The sequence below is a fragment of the Scomber japonicus genome, chromosome 14 (assembly GCF_027409825.1).
Source record: "Scomber japonicus isolate fScoJap1 chromosome 14, fScoJap1.pri, whole genome shotgun sequence".
NCBI lineage: Eukaryota > Metazoa > Chordata > Actinopteri > Scombriformes > Scombridae > Scomber > Scomber japonicus.
Genome location: NC_070591.1, coordinates 19,006,501 through 19,026,529, shown reverse-complemented (window position 1 = coordinate 19,026,529; position 20,029 = coordinate 19,006,501). Strand labels below are relative to the sequence as shown.

Here is a 20,029-nt window from a genome sequence, read left to right as displayed (position 1 = left end):
CTCTAGCCTAAGAAGTTATGGGATGAACAGGAAAGGAAACCAGAGACGTGGAGGAGGGAAAGGAAATTAAATGAAATCACATCAGAGCCACATCAGGCTGTAGAAAGGTCAAGGTAATATCAACTGGGTGAGAATATTAAATTGACAGAGTGAAGTAAGATTAAAAAAGTGAGAAAAGAGTAGAATATAGCCTGCTGGGCAAACAGTCTACAGACTGTTTACATGCGTCTCCTGTTGGTTGTGAATGTGTGCGCGTACACATGTTCACGCGCATGCCCTTCCTGTCTCCCATGGGTCTCCAGTGTCCCTGCGCTCCAGGTGGGCTTTGCATTTTTAATCGATACTGTCTGTAGTGATTAACACCGGTTCTTTTTCTGCAGCAGAAAAACAGACGGACAGAGCGAGAGGGAGGCAGAAAGAGAGATGGAAATCTGTCATACACGAGGCAGGGTGTGTGAGTGAGTGTGTATGTGTTTGTGTGCATGTGTGTTTGTTTGGCAGTAATGACCCTCTGCCTCTGGGCGCCTACTGAGTATGTTTATCTCCCACAGCAGCACCAGGCAAAAATAGACAATGCATCACTGCCACACAAACACCTTGTACGTTTTCTCTTTTTCCTCTCCTTTGCTCTAATTACCTCCCTCCTGCATTCTTCCTTTCTCTTTCTCTTTCTCTCTCTCTCTCACACACACACACACACACACACACACACACACACACACACACACACACACACACACACACACACACACACACACACACACACACACACACTCCTTCGCTCCGTTCCATATTACTTACTCTGGTCTTACATACTGTTAAGGCTCTTTTCTTGCTAGTTCCCTCCTCTCTCATTTTCCCTCCCACTTGTGTTGCAATATGCCTATTAATGATGCAGCTAGAGCACCACTGCCAACTTCCTGCCTCTGACAGAGAGAGAGGAGTGTAGTTGTGGTGTACATGCCCTGCTTTGTACCACTCCTTCTTATCTCTCCACCCCTCTGTCTGTGTTGTTTTCCTCAGAGTTAGCCCATGCGAGCAGCGTGTGGACTGAGTACAGCTGTTTCGTTCAGAGCAGAGCCCAACATGTGAGAAGATGTCTGTTGGAGGTTGTGCTTGTCCCGGTGAGTGCCGAGTCTCTCTTTCTCTCTCTCTCTGCCTCTCTCTCCCCCTCTTTCCTCCTCCGTCTCTGTGCTCAGTGGTGCTGTCAGAAAGATGACTTATGTAAAAGCGCTGCAAAGCCGCCTAGGGCCAGCGTCAAGCTGTGTGAGTGTGAGTTTGTGTGTGTTTTTTAGTGAAGCCATGCTACACTCTCAACATGTCCTAAAACAAGGGTATAGACTGAGGCTACCGCACTTTAGAATTGAGTTGTTCAGCAGACCCTCTCAGTCACGCCAGCTTGCTGTGCAGCAGATCAATGACTCTTTGAATTTTGCCACATACAGAGACACTGAGATATCAATAACTACTCCACTTGCTGAATGTTTTCAGTCTTTTTCTCTGCTTTATTTGGCCTTTGTAAAACTACTTCCTGATTATTTGTGCTAGTAAAGAGTTGGTGGAAATCACCACGTTTTGTTGCAGGAGCTGTTGTCCCGGGGGTTGGAACTGTATTAGGCAAAAGTACTTTAATTTACTCACAGCAAAATGGTTTAAAGCTGGTCTCTCTTGATGGGTTTAAACCATTAATGAGGGTACTTAAGAAGACTTAACTAAGAGTTGAATTTGCTTGAGTTAATCTGCTGTTTGGATATTCGACAGCTCTTTGTCATTGTGACTTTGCATTTTTTTAGTTTGTTGTTAAGCTTGGTTTTGCCTTTTCCTGAAATCATGTTCCCTTGAGCTTTATCTACAAGTTACATAAAATATGCTTTACTCGCATTGTTATAGAGTTTTCCACACTATCCACGCTCTCTCTTGAACTACTGCATCAGAGTAAGAGGAAGGAAATCTCTTCTAGTACATGTCTGCCTGCACATGTTACTCTTTGGCACGCAACTTGTTTTGGCAATTTTTTTGATCTTATAATCTGTTTTCTCCCTCAGGGTATTTGATCCGTTTTGACTTTGGAGCAGTTTTCTCTTTAATGGTACCCCAGTGAGATGAGGCAGGCTACAGAGACGGTTGCCTTGTGCACAATGAAAGCCTCACAGTGCCAGGAGACAAGCTCTGCGCCGCACAAGGGAGCGAGTAACAGACAGAAATTGAATCGTAGCATCTGCTCGGGGGGGATCTCAGAGAGGGAAGATTGAATTAGGGTGTCAGTATCATTTTAATGGGGCTGCTCTGATTCATTGGCAGTCGGCTATCAGATGGAATAATATTAGAGAGGCCACTGCTTGATGTTCTCTTTTCAGATCATTCCTCTTTCTACTATCTGGCTTCCTCATACTCGCCTTCTCCTGTACTGTAGTTTTCCAGTATCTGTGCCTCCTTCGCTCCCTCTGTTGACAGACTTTTTACTGTGGAGCAGAAACTTTTAATGGCATCCACATGTTTGTGAAGGATGCACAGAGAGTGACGTCCACCAGAGGAGTTGCCATGTGCAGCATTCACATACACTCGCACACACCTTCATGAGGAGCCTGCTGAGGCAAGTTTAGGTTGGTGGATCTTGCAGATAACCACACAGCAACATTGATCATCTCTGCCTTTCAGGTCTCTCTCTCTCTCACTCTCTGTGCGTGCTGTAAATTGTTATATTTGAAGCATGGTTTGTTTACATTCTTGTTCGATGGTGAATGGAGGATCCTCCCTGTCCTTTGAGCGTGCAAATCTGCATCAGAAAAGCAAATGACCTCTCTTAACCTGACATCACTTCCTCTTTTCTTTCAGTCCGGGTCGTCTTTTTTTTGTTGGGAATATTAAAGAAGACATCTGTATTCATGTGACACAATGTGAACCTGGTCAAGAACACACTTCCCTTGTCTGTCTTGTTCATTGACAACCTTGTGACATCCTGCTGTTGTTGTGACTTTGCTGTGAATCAGCCTTTTTCAGGCTTTGTTCCCCGCATGAAGGGGATCCGTCCTAACACGGTGGAGCCAATCACATCCTTTGTTCAGACTAAATGGTAAAAATAGATTAAATGTGATGCCTGTGAGCTGAAGATACCCCCCCTTCATTCTCACATGCACCCACTCAAGCATGCGCTCCACTCTGCTCGCCACTCTCTCCGTCTCTCACCCATCTCACTCTCACCCCTCCCTCCTATTTCTGCTCCTCTCGTCTCACTCTCTCCCCCTCATTCTACTTAACCCTCTGTGTCACTCCCCCCATCCCTCTTTCACTGCCTTTTGCCGTAACGGTGGTGTTACCTCATGCAGAAAGTCACATGGCTCCTGATTGGAGAAAAGTGACTTAAAGCAAAGCCAAGATGGCAGCCAAACAGCCAGAGCTTTTTTGATTACCATTACACAACAACACGACTGCCTCAGCTTTATCTCACTGCAGCCTGCGTCTCTCTTTCTTTTCCTCCTTAGTTTTTCTCTTTTCTTCTACCCCCCTTCTCTCTACCCTAGTGAGTCTCTCAGATCTTGTTTGCTAGATCAAAATGGCTGTGTGTGCAGAGGCAGAGAGAAAGAAGGAATGCGTGGGAGACAGAGATGCTGGGGAGTCAGAGAGATGGGGGGAGGGGGGAGGGGGGGTACAGAGTGGAGACGAGCTGTAGTGATGTCACATCTGCTGCGGGCCGACAGGATGGCAACAGAAAGCTGGCATGTGCCACATAGCCATGAGGAGGGGGAGGATGTGGAGGAAACTAAATGCGTGGGAAAGAAAAAAAAGATTTTGTATCAAAGCACACATTTATTTGTGAGGGATGTGCATCTTTATTACATGAGACTGATACAGAAGGTGACGGCAACAGGGCTCAGACTGGCACAACTTATTTAATTCCCTGGATGTTAGCACAACAAGAAGGCTGTAAAAATGACTAATGGGGTTCACTGCCTCAACCTACAGTTTAAAAAGTTTATTAAGTGGCTCTACACCAGGTCCTGTCTGACAACAACAATCCTCTACAGCTTACCTCAGGGATTGGGTAATTCTTAATGTTGTGGTTTCAGATTAGTGGCTTTTCACATCTACAGTAAGCGTCCTGCACACAGACTTTCACGTACTTACTTTTGTTATCCTTCGATTTATTGCTAACACATGCTGCTTAACTGTCTCTTGTCAAGCCACAGTAGCATCCTCTGGGTGCTGTCTGTGTTTGGTTCTCTCTGCTGCTGCTGCGTTGCTATCACTAGGTTTGTTTTATCACTAGGATTGTGTTTCCACTGTGGCATCTAAAGCAGCAACAGGAATCTGAACATGATGTTCACCAGTGCTCTCTTCAGATATTCTCAGTGCTGCTTCACGCTCCCTGTCACAAGTTTTATCATAAACAGTATACCTCTGAAAGTACTGGTAGATGTTTTCAAGGCTGTTTGGTATTTGTAAAACTGCCAGGTTTAGGTCAGGTATCATATCAATAAATAACAGATTCTTAAAAATATAGATTTTTGTTATGTTTTACTCTGTTAGAGTAGAAATTACATCATAGTGTTGCTTATCCTGATGCATGCATTTCTCAGGGTGAACACTTTGCAATCTACCTACACATAAGTATATGTCTTCCCTGAGATGCTTCCTGATGTAGGACCCTTTTCTATTGTATATGCCATTTTCTGTTCCCCCTGTTATGTTATCACTGCCTGCCACCCCTTCCTGCCAAGTACTCCATGTATGTGTGTACTAAATCATTTACTGAATACATAAAATAGGATTTAATTGTGATTCAGGAGCGAAACATTTCCACAGTATATATGCGGTAAAGATTACATGCAATATCAAATTTTTGTGTCATATGATCAAGACTTCAATTTGGGTCATGTTTATTAGTTTAATGTAATAAAAAATGTAGATAATGTAGACTTTCTCTACATGTCTCAGTGTTAAAATAGAAGTAGTATTGTACATATAAAACCTATTGATTGTTATAATCATAGGATTAGTTAATAAAGTTACAGATCTGATCAAATGATAGATTTTTAAGTTTTTAGTACAGATTATCGTAGTGAATAGTGAAAACTATAAACTCCTGGATAGAGTTCGTTGTATTGTGTTCTAAGGTATGAGGAAGATGGTATGAGGAAGACGTTTGCAGTGTTTGCCAGCAGAGGGAGATACTGCTCTATCACGTTGTCTTGTTTTAGTCCATCAAAACAGACAGGACAGACAGTAGGCTGGGAATCATTGTTTTTAAAGAAGGCTTTAGTCTATCTGTAATCCCCCTGTATTTGAGAGATAATATATGTCCTGTCATAAATACCAAGGCAACTCTTTAGTTTAAATTGTGTTTAATTTACCTAGAGAGAGTTTTTAAGGTAATGTAAAACATCTGGAATAAACCTGGTGTTGCAGGATATTCATATTAGCTATTATCAGGAGCACATTTGAAGTAACAAAAAAATTATCAGATGCTTTGGCAAGAAGGGAGGAATCTGATCAAATTGAACATCAAAAGCAATATACTTCAGCTGTGTCATCACAATATGAAGCTCCAGCTCCAAGCACATAGGGGGAGGGGAGGTTTTTCGATTTTGTTTACATGATGAATCCCACAATTCACACCAGATATGATTATGGTATTCTCCTGTGATCTGAACACATGACCACAAGCTGCAGCGGATACTCTAAATCTCTGCTCTATCCCTGACGTGGGCTTTATTGAGTAACTGTGATTGGTGTGGGTCAGATGTGTTTACTCGCTGCCTTTCAATGAAATGCATTGCTTGACTTTTCTCATCTGCACTTCTGGCTTACATAATTATACAAACTGACTGGCAGCTCAAGTGAAAGCTTCAACAAATTGAGCTTTAAATGCACTTCGAGACCACAAAAGGGTTTCTGCCCTTCAAATATATTGCTTGTAAACATTTGAGTGGTTATTGATTAAAAGTGAGGCTGCAGATTATACCCCTTACATAATCTGAGGCCATGAAAGGCTCAGGACTGTGGTCTAAAGGATTTGAGTCATCAGCAAAGTCAATCATTTTTTATAAGCCTTTACAAAGTTGTCTTGAATTAAGCAGCAGGTTTAGGCAATGAGTCAGTGTTTCAGATTTTCTGAGCAGAGAACTTCTGAATCATATTTAAATAATAAAAGCATGTAGATCAAAGCACATTTTGTTGTTTTAGAAATGTTAAGGTCAAGACAGACTGCACTGGATGACCAGTGCTAGTTCACATAGTTCCAGCAGCTCCGCCAATGTAATCGTTCCACTCCTCATTATGACTGCATTACGCTTCACTGCCCATACGATACAAAGTTGCACCAAAATGCACCAGAAAAGAAGACCATGAAATCCTGCATGTCATGGTCTGTAATTGATTGTAGAAATCTCCAAACTCCAAAAATTAAAAGCACATCAGACTAAGATTTTTTTGTTTCGGTAAACCCCTATTGTATGTGACATTTAAAGAGAATATGTAGGCTAGTAATGATAATTATTTTCCTTATAAGATAAGGGGTACATTGCACTGTTTCAGTTATTGCAAATGTTTCAACTGTAACCAAAACAAGCAAAAGGAAAAGTGCTGTAACAAACAAACAAAATGACAAGACGTTACATTGAGTTAAGCATATACACTAAATCTAAAATAACTTTAAAATAACTGATTTAAAGTGCCCCAATCTTACCACAAATTCCAGTCTGGATAAGGACTAAAGATTGCTCCATCTCTAAAAAAAAAACAACCCAAAGCCTATTTATGTAACCCAGAGGACAAGCCAGTCCTCTGAATGAGTGTTGTAGTCATTGGAATTTTTGTTAAAGATTGCTTCCAGACATCTTTTATTGAAGCTAATTTTGTGAAGTTTCAGGAGCAGGACCACACCTCAACTGCTCCACTTCCTGCATTCCTATAAATACCACCTAACCCTCTCCTGCTCTTCCGCTCTCATTTGTCCTGATAAATCATTTAAATGCATCTTGTTCATGGTGTGGTCCTTGCTAGAGAAATATGTATATTAAACACTCAGCTTTTAATCATTTGTGTCTGATACTATTTTTTAAAAAGTTCAACTATTTTGTTAAAATCCTTCAAATGACATCTGTGCCTTCTCCCTCATTAAAAACTCCAGCATATATAAATATGCAAATATATTTTGGAGGCTTCAAGTTTCCACATCACACTTGTATTAGTTAAATATTGGACCAGGACTGGTTCCAAACTAGAACTTTGTCATGTCACAAATCCTGCTCTTAAGCCCAGCCCGTAAAATCAGATTTTCTGTGAGCACAGAGAAATGTTCCACTTTCAGCAGATGAAGTTGAAAAAACCCCTCCAGTTTCTCTGTGCACACATCATTCTGCATAGTGAAGCTCAAAAGTCCAACTGTAGAAACATGAAGAAAACACATATCTTTGAGTGGAGGGGGACTTTAAATAGATATGTAAACTTTGAAAGGGCTTCATGTATGCACTTATGGCAGTCTTGTTCCCATGTAGCAGCATAAGGAAAGGGCTGACAATCAACTTTGTCATTTTAAAACTATACTGCATACTACAAGTAGTAGTAGCCTATAGTAGTATAGTATTTCAATAGTCTCTGAAAAGACAATTACTCTGCCTTCCGTGTTACCATCTGCTGTGTTGCTGCATCTCTTTAATCTCTTGAATGATACTTTGTATCTTTGGGCCTAATGTAACTCTTAATATTAAATAGCAATGACAAAAACAAAGTGAGCTGCTCGTAATAGACTGATAACTGTTCCTTTCAATGGGCACCCACCTTGTACCTGATGCACGCTCAGGTCCCGGACATGACAAATTGGGGGCCCAGCCAGTCACGGGTGCCAGGCCTTTATGTTGTGCAGGTCTGCAGCCGAGGATGCTTGTGTGCCGGGATGGGCGGAGGAGCCTGGAGGAGGCGGGGTCTTTGTTTGTTCGAGTCTCGGCTGGCAGGAACAAAGGGTCCGGTAGTAGTAGTAGATAGGTATCACCCTAAAGATCCCTCCTATACAAATGTCGCCCAAAACATATATTAGGTAATTGCAAATTGGACAGAAACTAGCGGGAGTGTTTTAGTACCCTTCGCTTGCTGTCTTGTTTGGGACCACAGGACTGCGTTATCTACATACGGAGCTGGAGCTTCCCCCATCCAGCCGCCCCGGCTACCAGCGAGGCTAGCTGGCTAGAAAACACCGAGCGGAGGTGTTGAGCAACACCGCGTTTCGGTGGACCTTTCTCTGCAGGTAACTTCCAGCTTCCAACCACAGCAGTGAAACGGCACCACGGGTTCACATTGAACAGTTTAGACAGTTAATGAATTGGCATTGAAATGTAAACGCGGTGATAATGGTAGTTTAGCAGCGAGGTTGATAGCTTAGCAATGGCATCCGTCCTCTGTGAGCTGTTAATGAACGCGGCCCTGCGGTACAGTGTACGCCTGGCCCCGTGTGTTAAACTCAATACTGGGTTAAATACCGGCTGTGCATGTCCACACTGTACGCGCAATAAACTATCACCAGTAGTCGGTGCAGGTATGTTGAAGTCTTTGCACATTGCTTTGGATGTGTTGCTTTTATCGGCTTGGAGCCACTTCCAGCCTCTTGTCTGGATGCGGATCTATTGTTTTGCAGTGGAGTACTTTAGACGGACTAACCTGCACCAAACTCACAATTAAAAAGTTGTGATGCCTCATGAGTGCTCATCTGATCTCAAGCAGATTATTTTACTAAAGGAGGCTTTAGGGCTGTAGTCATTGCTGTGTCTTTGTCATGCGTTGAGGATGCTTCAGTGGCTCTTTCACATACACATCACGTTTGACCAGTAACATAGACATTATAATATCCCCCATGCTTCAGTAAATCCTATAATCTTTCGATATTGCTTAGATGGATTTAAGGCAGGAACCTGGGCTCCTTGTAAGGGTGTGAGTTGGTGTTACAGAAATTATGTATTTGTGTAGAAATTATGTGTCAGAGTATGTAGGCATTATATATCAGGGAAAATAAGGTACCCTGTCATGTTTGATTATGAAGAGGTTTAGTAGTGGAAGAATGATGTGTCGCAGCAGCGTTTGTGTTTTGCATAATGTGCATCACATTAAACAAAGACTAATCATATGTGGTTGAATGCTGTCTGGGGCTAAGGGCTGGTGGTGTTTGGGGGGGGGGGGGGTCTGTAGGTCAGAGGTAATGCATAGAGAGCCATTGTTGGGTGTTCCTGAGCAGATTCAGGGCCATAGTAATGGGGAGGAGAAGATGACCTGTTATGACTCTCACGGGTATACTGAGGCGAGAAAGAAAGGGGTGAAAGTAAATGAAGGAGGAGTTGTAGTTGTTCATGGAGCAGAGACTGAGTTGTTGAGGAGGACAAGACAGATCAGAGTTCACACAGGCATACTTAAATCCCAACTTGTGCTTTTCTCTATCTCTTTTGACGTGGACCACCACCATAAGTTGTGGAGTGGCCTGCCTGTGGGGGCACCAAGCCCACCGACAGTGATGTGAAAAGATAAAAAAAAAAAAACCCCAAACATCCCAGTTACGTTCTTTCCTGTGGAAGAGTGGCCTGCAATGGAGTCAGTGTTTCTCCCCCTGCTGGTTTTGTTTTGGTACAATCCCCTTTTTATATGCCAAGCTGACAGTGACATACTGTGTTGTGCATAAATTGTGCCTTAGTCAAAGTAACAAATTAACATCATACTACCTTCAGGTGGTGCTTGTTGTGGATGCCAGATTTACAGAGCAGGGCACACATAAACATCATTAACAGGGGCAAAAAACTGAAACAGCCAGGATCTTCTATGAACCTGAAGTTGCCAAGATCTAGGCCCTATATATATATACCCTATTATGAATCTATCAGTGCAACATATGTGACATTTCCTGTTTTACCACACACTTAAATGCTTTGAGAAACACACAATTCAGAGAACAGTTTTTCCCAAATATCCCAGTCCGTCACTGTCTGCTAGTGTTTAAAATATCTTTAGCCAGACCTAATTTTATGCAGCAGCCTCTGCCTGTGTGAGGTCTCTCTTTTTTAGTAGAGATACAGCATAGATGTTTTCCCAGAGCCTGGGATTGTTTGAGCATGAATGCCTTATCTGGGCAGACAAGGGTTAACAACAGCCAGGGCAGGCAGTGGGGGGATGGGTAAAAGAGGCAACTAGAGGGGGAGATGCACACACATACACACACATACATACACACACACACACACACACAGCGCAGGGGAACATAGTGAGGATCACATGGGGCTGGGCTGTATGCAGAGAAGAGGGTTCCCTATAATGGTGTGGATGTTGCAAAAACATGTTAGACCATCACCTCTGCTTTTATCCCCTTATTTCACTGATTATTTTCTCAGATTTCTGCAGTCTAATAAATGTTGCCGGCCGCCAACCCCCCCCCCCCCTCCCCAACCGCACGAATGATGATTTGTTTTCTTGTCCATTTACCAGATTGAAGATGCATTAGATAATGAAAGCAGCAGGTAAATTGTTTTGACAGCGTGCTATTATTTGAGTAAATCTCAACAAAATCATCCAACATTAGATTACTTAGATTGACGCTGTGATTTGAATGAGCTAAATCTAAGTAATCTAAATCTCCTCTAAATCTGCTCTTTTTTTTTTCTCCTCCCTCCTCTGTGTGCAGGCTGTTCGTCAAAGTCATTCAAGCTGTACTCTCCTAAGGAGCCCCCCAACGGCGGCAGCTTTCCCCCCTTCCACCCGGGCGCTATGCTTGACAGAGATGTGGGGTAGGTGACGCTTTTCTGCCGGGACACGAGAGATGTTCTGTTTAAAATACTAATATGCTAGCGAAACTGCATTTTCAGTCATTAAATCATGTAGATTATCTTCTTTTCTTTTTTTCTCCATGCTGTAACTTTTTATTATAGTTTGACCTAGATATGTTTTCAGCGTGTCTATTTTTAGATGTTGATTTTATGAAAAATTGTTCTTTTTGTAGTTTTGCGGCTTCTGTGATGCACATTCTTTAAGCTGTAATGTGTGATTATTGCAAAAAAGAAGACGTGCATCTTTGATACTGATGATGGAATAAAGTCAAATAAGCTGATTACACAGAATCTGATATATAAATGTGTCTATAAAAGGCAAAATAGAGATGAAGCAACATTCACTTTAATTGAAAGTGGCAGACAGTGGCAGATGTTGCACTCATGCAGTGTTGCCCTCATTATTTTTTACAGTACTTAATGTATGGGGTTTTTTTTTGCAAGTTCAGCTGAGTTTTTTTATCTATTATATGTCTGAAGTTCACAAAAACAGGACGTTGAAGTCAGTGATAAGGATTTAGAGCATACTACATATGATACATTAGCTGTATTGTACATAAAACACACTTGCATAATGTCATTCACATTTCTGAGAAACTGTTTTCTGATTTATTTAATTATTTTCCTTTTAGGCCTACACCCATGTACCCCCCGTCATACATGGAGCCAGGAATGGGGTGAGTTAACTGACACTTGTACAGTTGTTTGTTTTCAGAAAGTTATATAAAAAATACAAGAACTGTTTATTCATAGGTGCTCTGGATTCTTGCTCGGAAATGTGGACATTAAACTCTCCTGTAATTAACCTGAGTTTAAGGCCACTCTTGGCTTTTATTTGCTCTGGGGGTGTGGAAAAACCACAGGAGCACCTTTCAACTGCAGAGTGTTGAATCCTCTGTTTTCTTTTTCCAGGAGACCCACACCGTACGGGAACCAGACAGACTACCGGATATATGAGCTGAACAAAAGGCTACAGAATTGGACAGAGGTGAGAGAAGCTTCGTAAATTCACATAGTCATACAAACTCCAAACTGTGTTCATGTCCAAAAACACATAATTACTTTTTCGTTTTCAAGCTGGTTGTGACAACAGTCTGCAGTGCTACATTCTGCGGCTTCTTTCAACTACTTACTGTTGCCATGTTTTCAAAATTTTCCTCCCAGCTGCTGTTTGTGTCTAGTTAACCATGCTAGGGATTTTGTGGGAAATTAAGCCTGAGATCTCTCTGACTTAATTTATATTCAGGCTCTAATAGGATTATCTGATCAACCTGGCTAAAACATAATTGGAGTGCCAACTGTTTATATGGCTGAGCGCACAAGTGAGTAGCTGTTACCATCCATGCTTTTTCTGTGAGCATCAGCATGTATGTTACAACAATTACATGCACGCTAAACTTTGTACATTGGACATATTTTTACTGCAATTAAGTTTAGCATATAACCAGTTTCTGCCCTATTTAGAAAGTCCCACCTCTCAACTTCAATTTAGTTTGTACTTCTTCGTGGCATTTAAAACTCATCTTTTAGAAAATGTTCTCAGCCACTGGCATTCATCCATGTGGGGTGAATTAATGTCATGAAGTATGCACATCTGTTCTCTGGTGATCTGCAAACTGCCAGTGGTTTATATAAACTAGTACCCTGTTGATCACACAGTGGAGTAGAAGAGTTATAGAAGTGGTTTTAGTACATTCACAGTGTTTGTTTTGTTTGTATTACCTTGTAACTCCCTTACCTTTCTAACCTTACTTTACAAACACAACTCCTATTGTTTTAGATATTTCCAGTGGGGAGAACAAGTATTTGATACACTGCTGATTTTGCACTTACAAAGCATGTAGAAGTCATTTTTATCATAGGTACTCTTCAACTGTGAGTGACGGAATCGAAAACAAAAATCCAGAAAATCACATTGTATGATTTTTTAAGTAATTAATTTGCATTTTATTGCATGACAGAAGTATTTGATACATCAGAAAAACAGAACTTAATATTGGTACAGAAACCTTTGTTTGCAATTACAGAGATCAGACGTTTCCTGTAGTTCTTGACCAGGTTTGCACACACTGCAGCAGGGATTTTGTCCCACTCCTCCATACAGATCTTCTCCAGATCCTTCTGGTTTCGGGGCTGTCGCTGGGCAATATGGACTTTCAGCTCCCTCCAAAGATTTTCTATTGGGTTCAGGTCTGGAGACTGGCTAGGCCACTCCAGGACCTTGAGATGCTTCTTACGGAGCCACTCCTTAGTTGCCCTGGCTGTGTGTTTCGGGTCGTTGTCATGCTGGAAGACCAAGCCACGACCCATCTTCAATGCTCTTACTGAGGGAAGGAGATCTCGCGATACATGGCCCCCTCCATCCTCCCCTCAATACGGTGCAGTCGTCCTGTGCAGAAAAGCATCCCCAAAGCCTTATGTGTCCACCTCCATGCTTCACGAGTGGGATGGTGTTCTTGGGGTTGTACTCATCCTTCTTCTTCCTGCAAACACGGCGAGTGGAGTTTAGACCAAAAAGCTCTATTTTTGTCTCAGACCACATGACCATCTCCCATTCCTCCTCTGGATCATCCAGATGGTCAATGGCAAACTTCAGACGGGCCTGGACATGCGCTGACTTGAGCAGGGGGACCTTGCATGCGCTGCAAGATTTTAATCCATGACAGCGTAGTGTATTACTAATGGTTTTCTTTGAGACTGTGGTCCCAGCTCTCTTCAGGTCATTGACCAGGTCCCGCCGTGTAGTTCTGGGCTGATCCCTCACCTTCCTCATGATTATTGATGCCCCACGAGGTGAGATCTTGCATGGAGCCCCAGACCGAGGAAGATTGACCGTCATCTTGAACTTCTTCCATTTTCGAATAATTGCGCCAACAGTTGTTGCCTTCTCACCAAGCTGCTTGCCTATTGTCCTGTAGCCCATCCCAGCCTTGTGAAGGTCTACAATTTTATCCCTGATGTCCTTACACAGCTCTCTGGTCATTGTGGAGAGGTTGGAGTCTGTTTGATTGAGTGGACAGGTGTCTTTTATACAGGTAACATGTTCAAACAGGTTCAGTTAATACAGGTAATGAGTGGAGAACAGGAGGGCTTCTTAAAGAAAAACTAACAGGTCTGTGAGAGCCGGAATTCTTATTGGTTGGTAGGTGATCAAATACTTATATCATGCAATAAAATGCAAATTAATTATTTAAAAATCATACAATGTGAATTTCTGAATTTTCTGTGATTTTCAGCTCTCACAGTTGAAGTGTACCTATGATAACAATTCAGACCTCTACATGTTTTGTAAGTGGGAAAACCTGCAAAATCGGCAGTGCATCAAAAACTTACTCTCCCCACTGTAGCTGCATTCTTACTTGTGGCAGGGTTGTCTTTGAATGATTTGTCCTCTGATATATGACCTACTTAAACTGTGTTATTAAAAGTATACTGGATATGATCAAGTATATTTTATTATAATAATGTTATGTGTCCTCTGCTCTCAGGATTGTGATAATCTCTGGTGGGATGCTTTCACCACAGAGTTCTTTGAGGATGACGCCATGCTCACCATCACTTTCTGTCTGGAAGATGGACCCAAACGATACAGTAAGATGAATAAAAAATCAAAAAGAAGATAATGCTGGTGTTAGATTGATTTCTAAGACAAATCCATTTTCATACCATTCATCATTGATCTCTTTTGTCCATAGCCATTGGCAGGACGTTGATTCCACGATATTTCCGGAGTATCTTTGAGGGGGGCGCCACTGAGCTGTTTTATGTTTTGAAGCATCCAAAGGAGTCCTTCCACAGTAACTTTGTATCTCTCGACTGTGACCAGTGCACCATGGTTACCCAGAATGGCAAACCTATGTTCACACAGGTATAGTTAATGTCACTCTGGATGAAAATTGCACAACCTTCCCTCTACTGTGACTTCTAACTTCTTTTTTTTTTAAATGTCTTTTTTACTGGATAAGGTTTGTGTGGAGGGCCGTCTGTACCTAGAGTTCATGTTTGATGACATGATGAGGATCAAGACATGGCACTTCAGCATCAGACAACACAGAGAGGTCCTACCCAGGAGCATTTTGGCTATGCATGTAAGTTCCAGACTCAAAGAAATACTCTCAAATGCACTTATTGTACTTTCATCTGTTCATTGCTCACCCTCTTAACCTCATCATGCAGGATCCCCAGATGCTGGATCAGCTGGCTAAAAATATCACCAGATGTGGGCTGTCCAACTCCACGCTCAACTACCTCCGTGTAAGCAAGCGCCACTTATAATTACAGTCATCTTTAGCTGCTTAATAATTGGATTTACCTCAACTACACATAAAACCACCTGCAACTGCTTGCTAATCCCCCCCCCCACCACCTTTTTCCCCCCATAAGCTATGTGTGATATTGGAGCCCATGCAAGAGCTGATGTCCCGGCATAAGACCTACAGTTTGAGCCCAAGAGACTGCCTGAAGACTTGCCTCTTTCAAAAGTGGCAAAGAATGGTAGCACCTCCAGGTAACACACACACACACACACACACACACCTCTTTTTAATATTGCGGTGGATTTTTTTTGATAGAGATTACTTTTCCTGCCACAGGCCCAGAAACAACTAATTTGTAGAGATTTAAATTCTTGATAATGATAGCTCACCATTTTCTTTATGTACTTATAGCCGAGCCAGCCAGACAAGCACCAAACAAGAGGCGGAAAAGGAAGGTGTCCGGCGGTAGCACGGTGAGCTCTGGCGGAGGCAGCAATAACAACAGCAACAGCAAAAAGAAGAGTCCAGCCAACAGCTTTTCTCTCTCCAGCCAGGTACCTGTAAGCATTACATCTACTTGACCTCTATCTGCACCTCCAAGTTCAGTTCAGTTGAGCAAGGCATGAGAGAGTAGGCCAGAGGGGAGTGGAGGGGCTGTAATAGAAATTATTTTGTGGGTGTAGCAGGTGGTAACCGGGGTATTTAGTGTGTTCAAGACTAGGTTCAGAAGCAGGCCAAGCTAGAGATAGCATAAGGAGGCTTTTGGAGGTGGGGTCTGTATTGAGGTGTTCTGGGGTTTGGGGGTTGGGGGGTTGGGGGTTGATTTCTGAAATGTTATTAAGATGGGATGAGTAGATTTAGTTAGTAGACCCCCTGATGTGAACCAGTGATGGGCAGTCCCTGGTCCTCTGGGGCCACAGGTTTATGGGTTTATATAGAAGGAAGTACACGTGACCTCCATCTCTGAGTAATGGTTAATATATATTGGGGCCATGGGGTAGGGTTACCTTGCTCTGATTTCCAGTGGGACAGTTAGGTTTTTTCTCTAAATCAACCTGATTTAGCACGTACAGCGTTACCACTAAGCCCATCAGAGCACATGATTCACACAGCACTGCTGTCTTTGCTTACTTGGTTGCTTGATCGAACGAGACCCGAGGTGGAATGAAACCCCCCGCTCCCCCGTGATGCAGCACTCAAGGATCAGGGATGCCCACTGCTGGCCAGTAGGTGAGGGCCCGTCAGCCCCGTTTCATGCAACAGGGGCAGGGAGTAAGGACCACATGGACTACTGAACTTTTAGAGTAACCCTAGAGGACCAGCAGATTGTCGTGTTGTGATTAGGTTCAGAATGAGAGGACGCTAATACCTCAACATGTCATATCTGGGGTCCCCCGGTCCCTAAAAAAATTAGCTTGAAGTGTCAGTTCTAATGCATTTGACTTTGAATTCTGTGAAAAGTTTATTAGTGTCTGAGGTTTCATTTGTAAATCTGGATTTCATCCCAGTTAGATCTGACCTAGACAACAGGCCAAAATCAGTAGTTTCAGCTCGCCCGTGCTGACAGTCATTCCGCGCACCCCCTGTATTATGGGGATAATATGTACCGGCCCTTACTGTCCCCTTTAGGACGTGATGATGGTGGGAGAGCCCACTCTGATGGGAGGGGAGTTTGGTGACGAGGACGAGCGTCTGATCACGCGGCTGGAGAACACGCAGTTCGATGGGGCGAATGGCCTGGAAGATGAGGACAGTTTCAACAGCTCGCCTGCACTGGGGGCACACTCGCCCTGGAACAACAAGGCTCCCTCCAGTCAGGAGAGCAAGAATGACAACTCCCAGTCTTCCCAGTAGAGTGCTGAGGTCCCAGCCAGCCCCTTTTCAATGCTTAAACCTACTGGGATCCACCTGAGCCAACAAGCTAGTGAGAGGAGTCAGGGAGGGATGCCTCAAGCACTTGTGTTCAATTTACTTGTGTTTGTTTTGTTCAGTTATACTTCAAAGATGAAAGGAGAGTTGTTAGGGAAAGGGATACTAGTTGGTGGACTGAAGGAGCTCTATGCTGCCACATGAAGGACAGTTACAGCAGAATCCTACTCTCGCTCCCTCACATTGTTGCACATGCTCAGTGGTGCTCAGCCTTGGCCCTTGTCTGCTCGGCTTCAGTCAGTCCTCTTAGAGGTGTGGTGAGACTGGCGGGGATGGCGGTGTGTGTGCATGGGTGTTAACCCCCGATCATCGCTCACCACAGCGTTTGAGCTAGAGGTGGCGTGCCCTGTTGTCTGAGTGCTCGCCATGGCGACCATGTCAGTGGGTTCTTGTTCCAACCTCGGGTCTCTCAGGCGTGGTTTTCCTTGACGACGCACCTCATTGTTTCTGTTGTGCTCATGTCACAGGGAAGAAATGCTTAGTTTTTATTTAACTTATTTTTTTGCAGGCTGCAGAAAACTGTGTGCACTCTTAGCATCAAAATTCAACGTCCGGTTTTTAAAAACTCAATTATTTGTTTTTGTAGGACCTGGTTGGAACAAAAACCTGTACAGTGCCGGAGCTTGAGGACCGGAGTTGAGAACCACTACGCTAAATCTTAAACCCACACACACACACACACATACACACACATACACACACACACACACACACACACATACACATTCACTCACTCACTCACACACTCACACACACACACACACACACACACACACCAGTGCACACACCAACACACACTCACCTACACCTACAACATAAAACATTGAGGTACTGGAGAGAGGTGGTACGCAGCATGTCTGGACGAGAGCACCAGATGCTACAGAAGTGTGTTTTCATTTTCTATGTTTTAGACTTGTTTTGAATTTTTTTTTTATTTTTGTAAACAATTTCTAAAAAACAAACAGACAAGCAAGCAAACAAAAACACCCCAGAATATTCTTTGCACTGTTTTCCACTATTAACTCCAATCTATTTTTCTTATGAATTGACAGTGTATTTTTTTTCTTTTCTATTGTTGCTAATGTAAGAACTGTAAAACATCTGCAACCTGCAGTATATTAATGTATAAGTATTGCTGTTAGATCATTCTTATTGTGATGGTTAATAACTTTCATGTAAGTCTATGCTTGATATAATGTCATCCATCTGTATCAGACATCACACTGTCATGAGGTCCATCGGCTTCAGTGCTAGAAAACCGGTCAGGGAGAACAACGCTAGTGTTTCAATACTGAGCTTCATCTTGTTTGATGTGAGTCCAAAGCAGCACACTGGAAACCATTTTTCCCCGCTAAATTTCCAACAAGCACCTGGTTTGGATCTGTTGTCTCGTCATTGCAGAACTGTTTGCTTTGTCTTGAATTCTCTATCTGGGGGTGCTCTCTTTAGAGAACATAATAACAGAGAACATCTCAAATTTGCTACTCAAAAATATTTTAAAAACAAGTTTTGACAGGATTGTAAAATAAGAAGAAAAAAAAAGACTTTTGTATTAACTTAAGTTTCCCAGAAATGTTTTTAATCACAATTAAGAAAGCTGCAGACCAAGGAGCTACATGTAAAGATTCTTTAGATATTGATTACATCGCGCTGTTTGTTTTTATGAAAAAATCATTTTGTTGGCTTTACTCCTCATGTTTGTGTCTGTGCTTGTATATTTTTAGGTAGTTATTTCTGTAAAAGTTATTCTATGTATTCCTCCCTAGAACTACGAGAAACTCAATCTAATGTAAAAAGATGAAAAGCTTCTTAAAAGTTTTTTTTTTAAACGTGATTTTTAATGGTACAATCACTGATAAAAGAATTTTGCCCTCATTTTAGCAAACTGTATTTATTTTTCTATGTACTGACATTCTGTTTAGATCCGACCCACCTGTACAGTGCTCATGATGATATATGGAGGAGTTTGTGGGGCTGCAGAGTCAGTTAATGCTGATAGAGGTCATTCTGTTACTTGTTTTGTGTGACATGCAGCTCCTGAGTCAATCTGGCTTCATCTTCACAATGGTTCAGTATACATTAGAGTATACATTAAAGAGATATTTAATAGCTATTTTCTGCTGTTGTAGGTTTCTGGTCTATCTAAAAACTTATCAGATGCGCAAAAACAAAAAAAAAACAACACAATAAATAACCACATTTAGGGAAAATAATGACCTAAGTTGTCTTTTTTTATTCTGTGAAGTTACTGTTTCATGCTGAGTCATCATCTGATGAAGAACCTTGTGATCCATGATTCTAGGAAGGTCCCTCCCACAATGTCACAACCTTTTGGGAAATTTTATAGGATGTAATCCATAAATCATTATTAGAGTCCAAACCCTGAAGGCGTTGAACTCTGTGTTAGTGCCAGTTGATTATTATTTGTTGTCGTCTGTAGTGGTTTAAACTGTCATAAACTGGAATGAGCTGTAACTATGAAACCTGGCACAATAGCTGGAAATTATGTGCAAGTGCTCCCCTAGTAACATGAGTCTAATTGGCCAGATGGTGGCGCTGTAATTAAAGCAAAAAATCAGTTTTGTAAAGGTCACATCCCCCTCACAGTAAGTCTCATTGACTTGCTAAGAACAGCTCAATGTGCTCTACAAGAAAACGAAAACAACAAAAACTCTTTGAACCATAAAAATTCCCTGTGATGGATTTTCTTTTTAAAATTTGCATAAACTGAATAAAACAGTTTTGGATTTTATTTTTATCAACACTAAGTTGGGTGCAGAGCATTTTGGCACTGAGATACACATTTCTGTAATTAATGATTGCAAGATTGGTCAAAAGCATGGCCACCATCAACCAGAAGAAGTTTGCAAAAGGCGCGGCTTACCAGGAAATTGACCGTAACCCACTGACGATGTGTCGAGTCATCATAAATCTTGGTAGGTATGTTTAGAATGTGTGTAGTAATAGGTCTACCAGTATTTTGAGCCCATCCCATAGGGAATGATAAATATGCCAAAAACATGTATCTCATAGCCCATTGAACCAAAT

At 42.2% G+C, this 20,029-nt stretch overlaps 1 protein-coding gene across 4 annotated transcripts; it reads left to right on the top strand.

Moving 5' to 3' along the window:
* The first annotated feature begins 931 nt into the window (after window positions 1–931).
* Window positions 932–19,181, top strand: ldb1a (LIM domain binding 1a). Of its 4 annotated transcripts, none has more exons than XM_053333008.1 (11): window positions 932–1,124; window positions 10,655–10,757; window positions 11,429–11,473; window positions 11,709–11,784; window positions 14,285–14,387; window positions 14,492–14,664; window positions 14,762–14,884; window positions 14,973–15,050; window positions 15,180–15,303; window positions 15,464–15,606; window positions 17,568–19,181. In XM_053333008.1, the coding sequence occupies exons 1-11, from the start codon at window positions 1,097–1,099 to the stop codon at window positions 17,619–17,621; spliced, it is 1,050 nt and encodes a 349-aa protein (XP_053188983.1). In that variant the 5' UTR covers window positions 932–1,096; the 3' UTR covers window positions 17,622–19,181. The 4 variants fall into 4 exon arrangements, with proteins under 4 accessions (XP_053188983.1, XP_053188982.1, XP_053188980.1 ...); XM_053333007.1 differs by having other exon boundaries at window positions 15,464–15,612; XM_053333005.1 differs by having other exon boundaries at window positions 15,464–15,612; window positions 16,682–19,181.
* The last annotated feature ends 848 nt before the right edge of the window (window positions 19,182–20,029 follow it).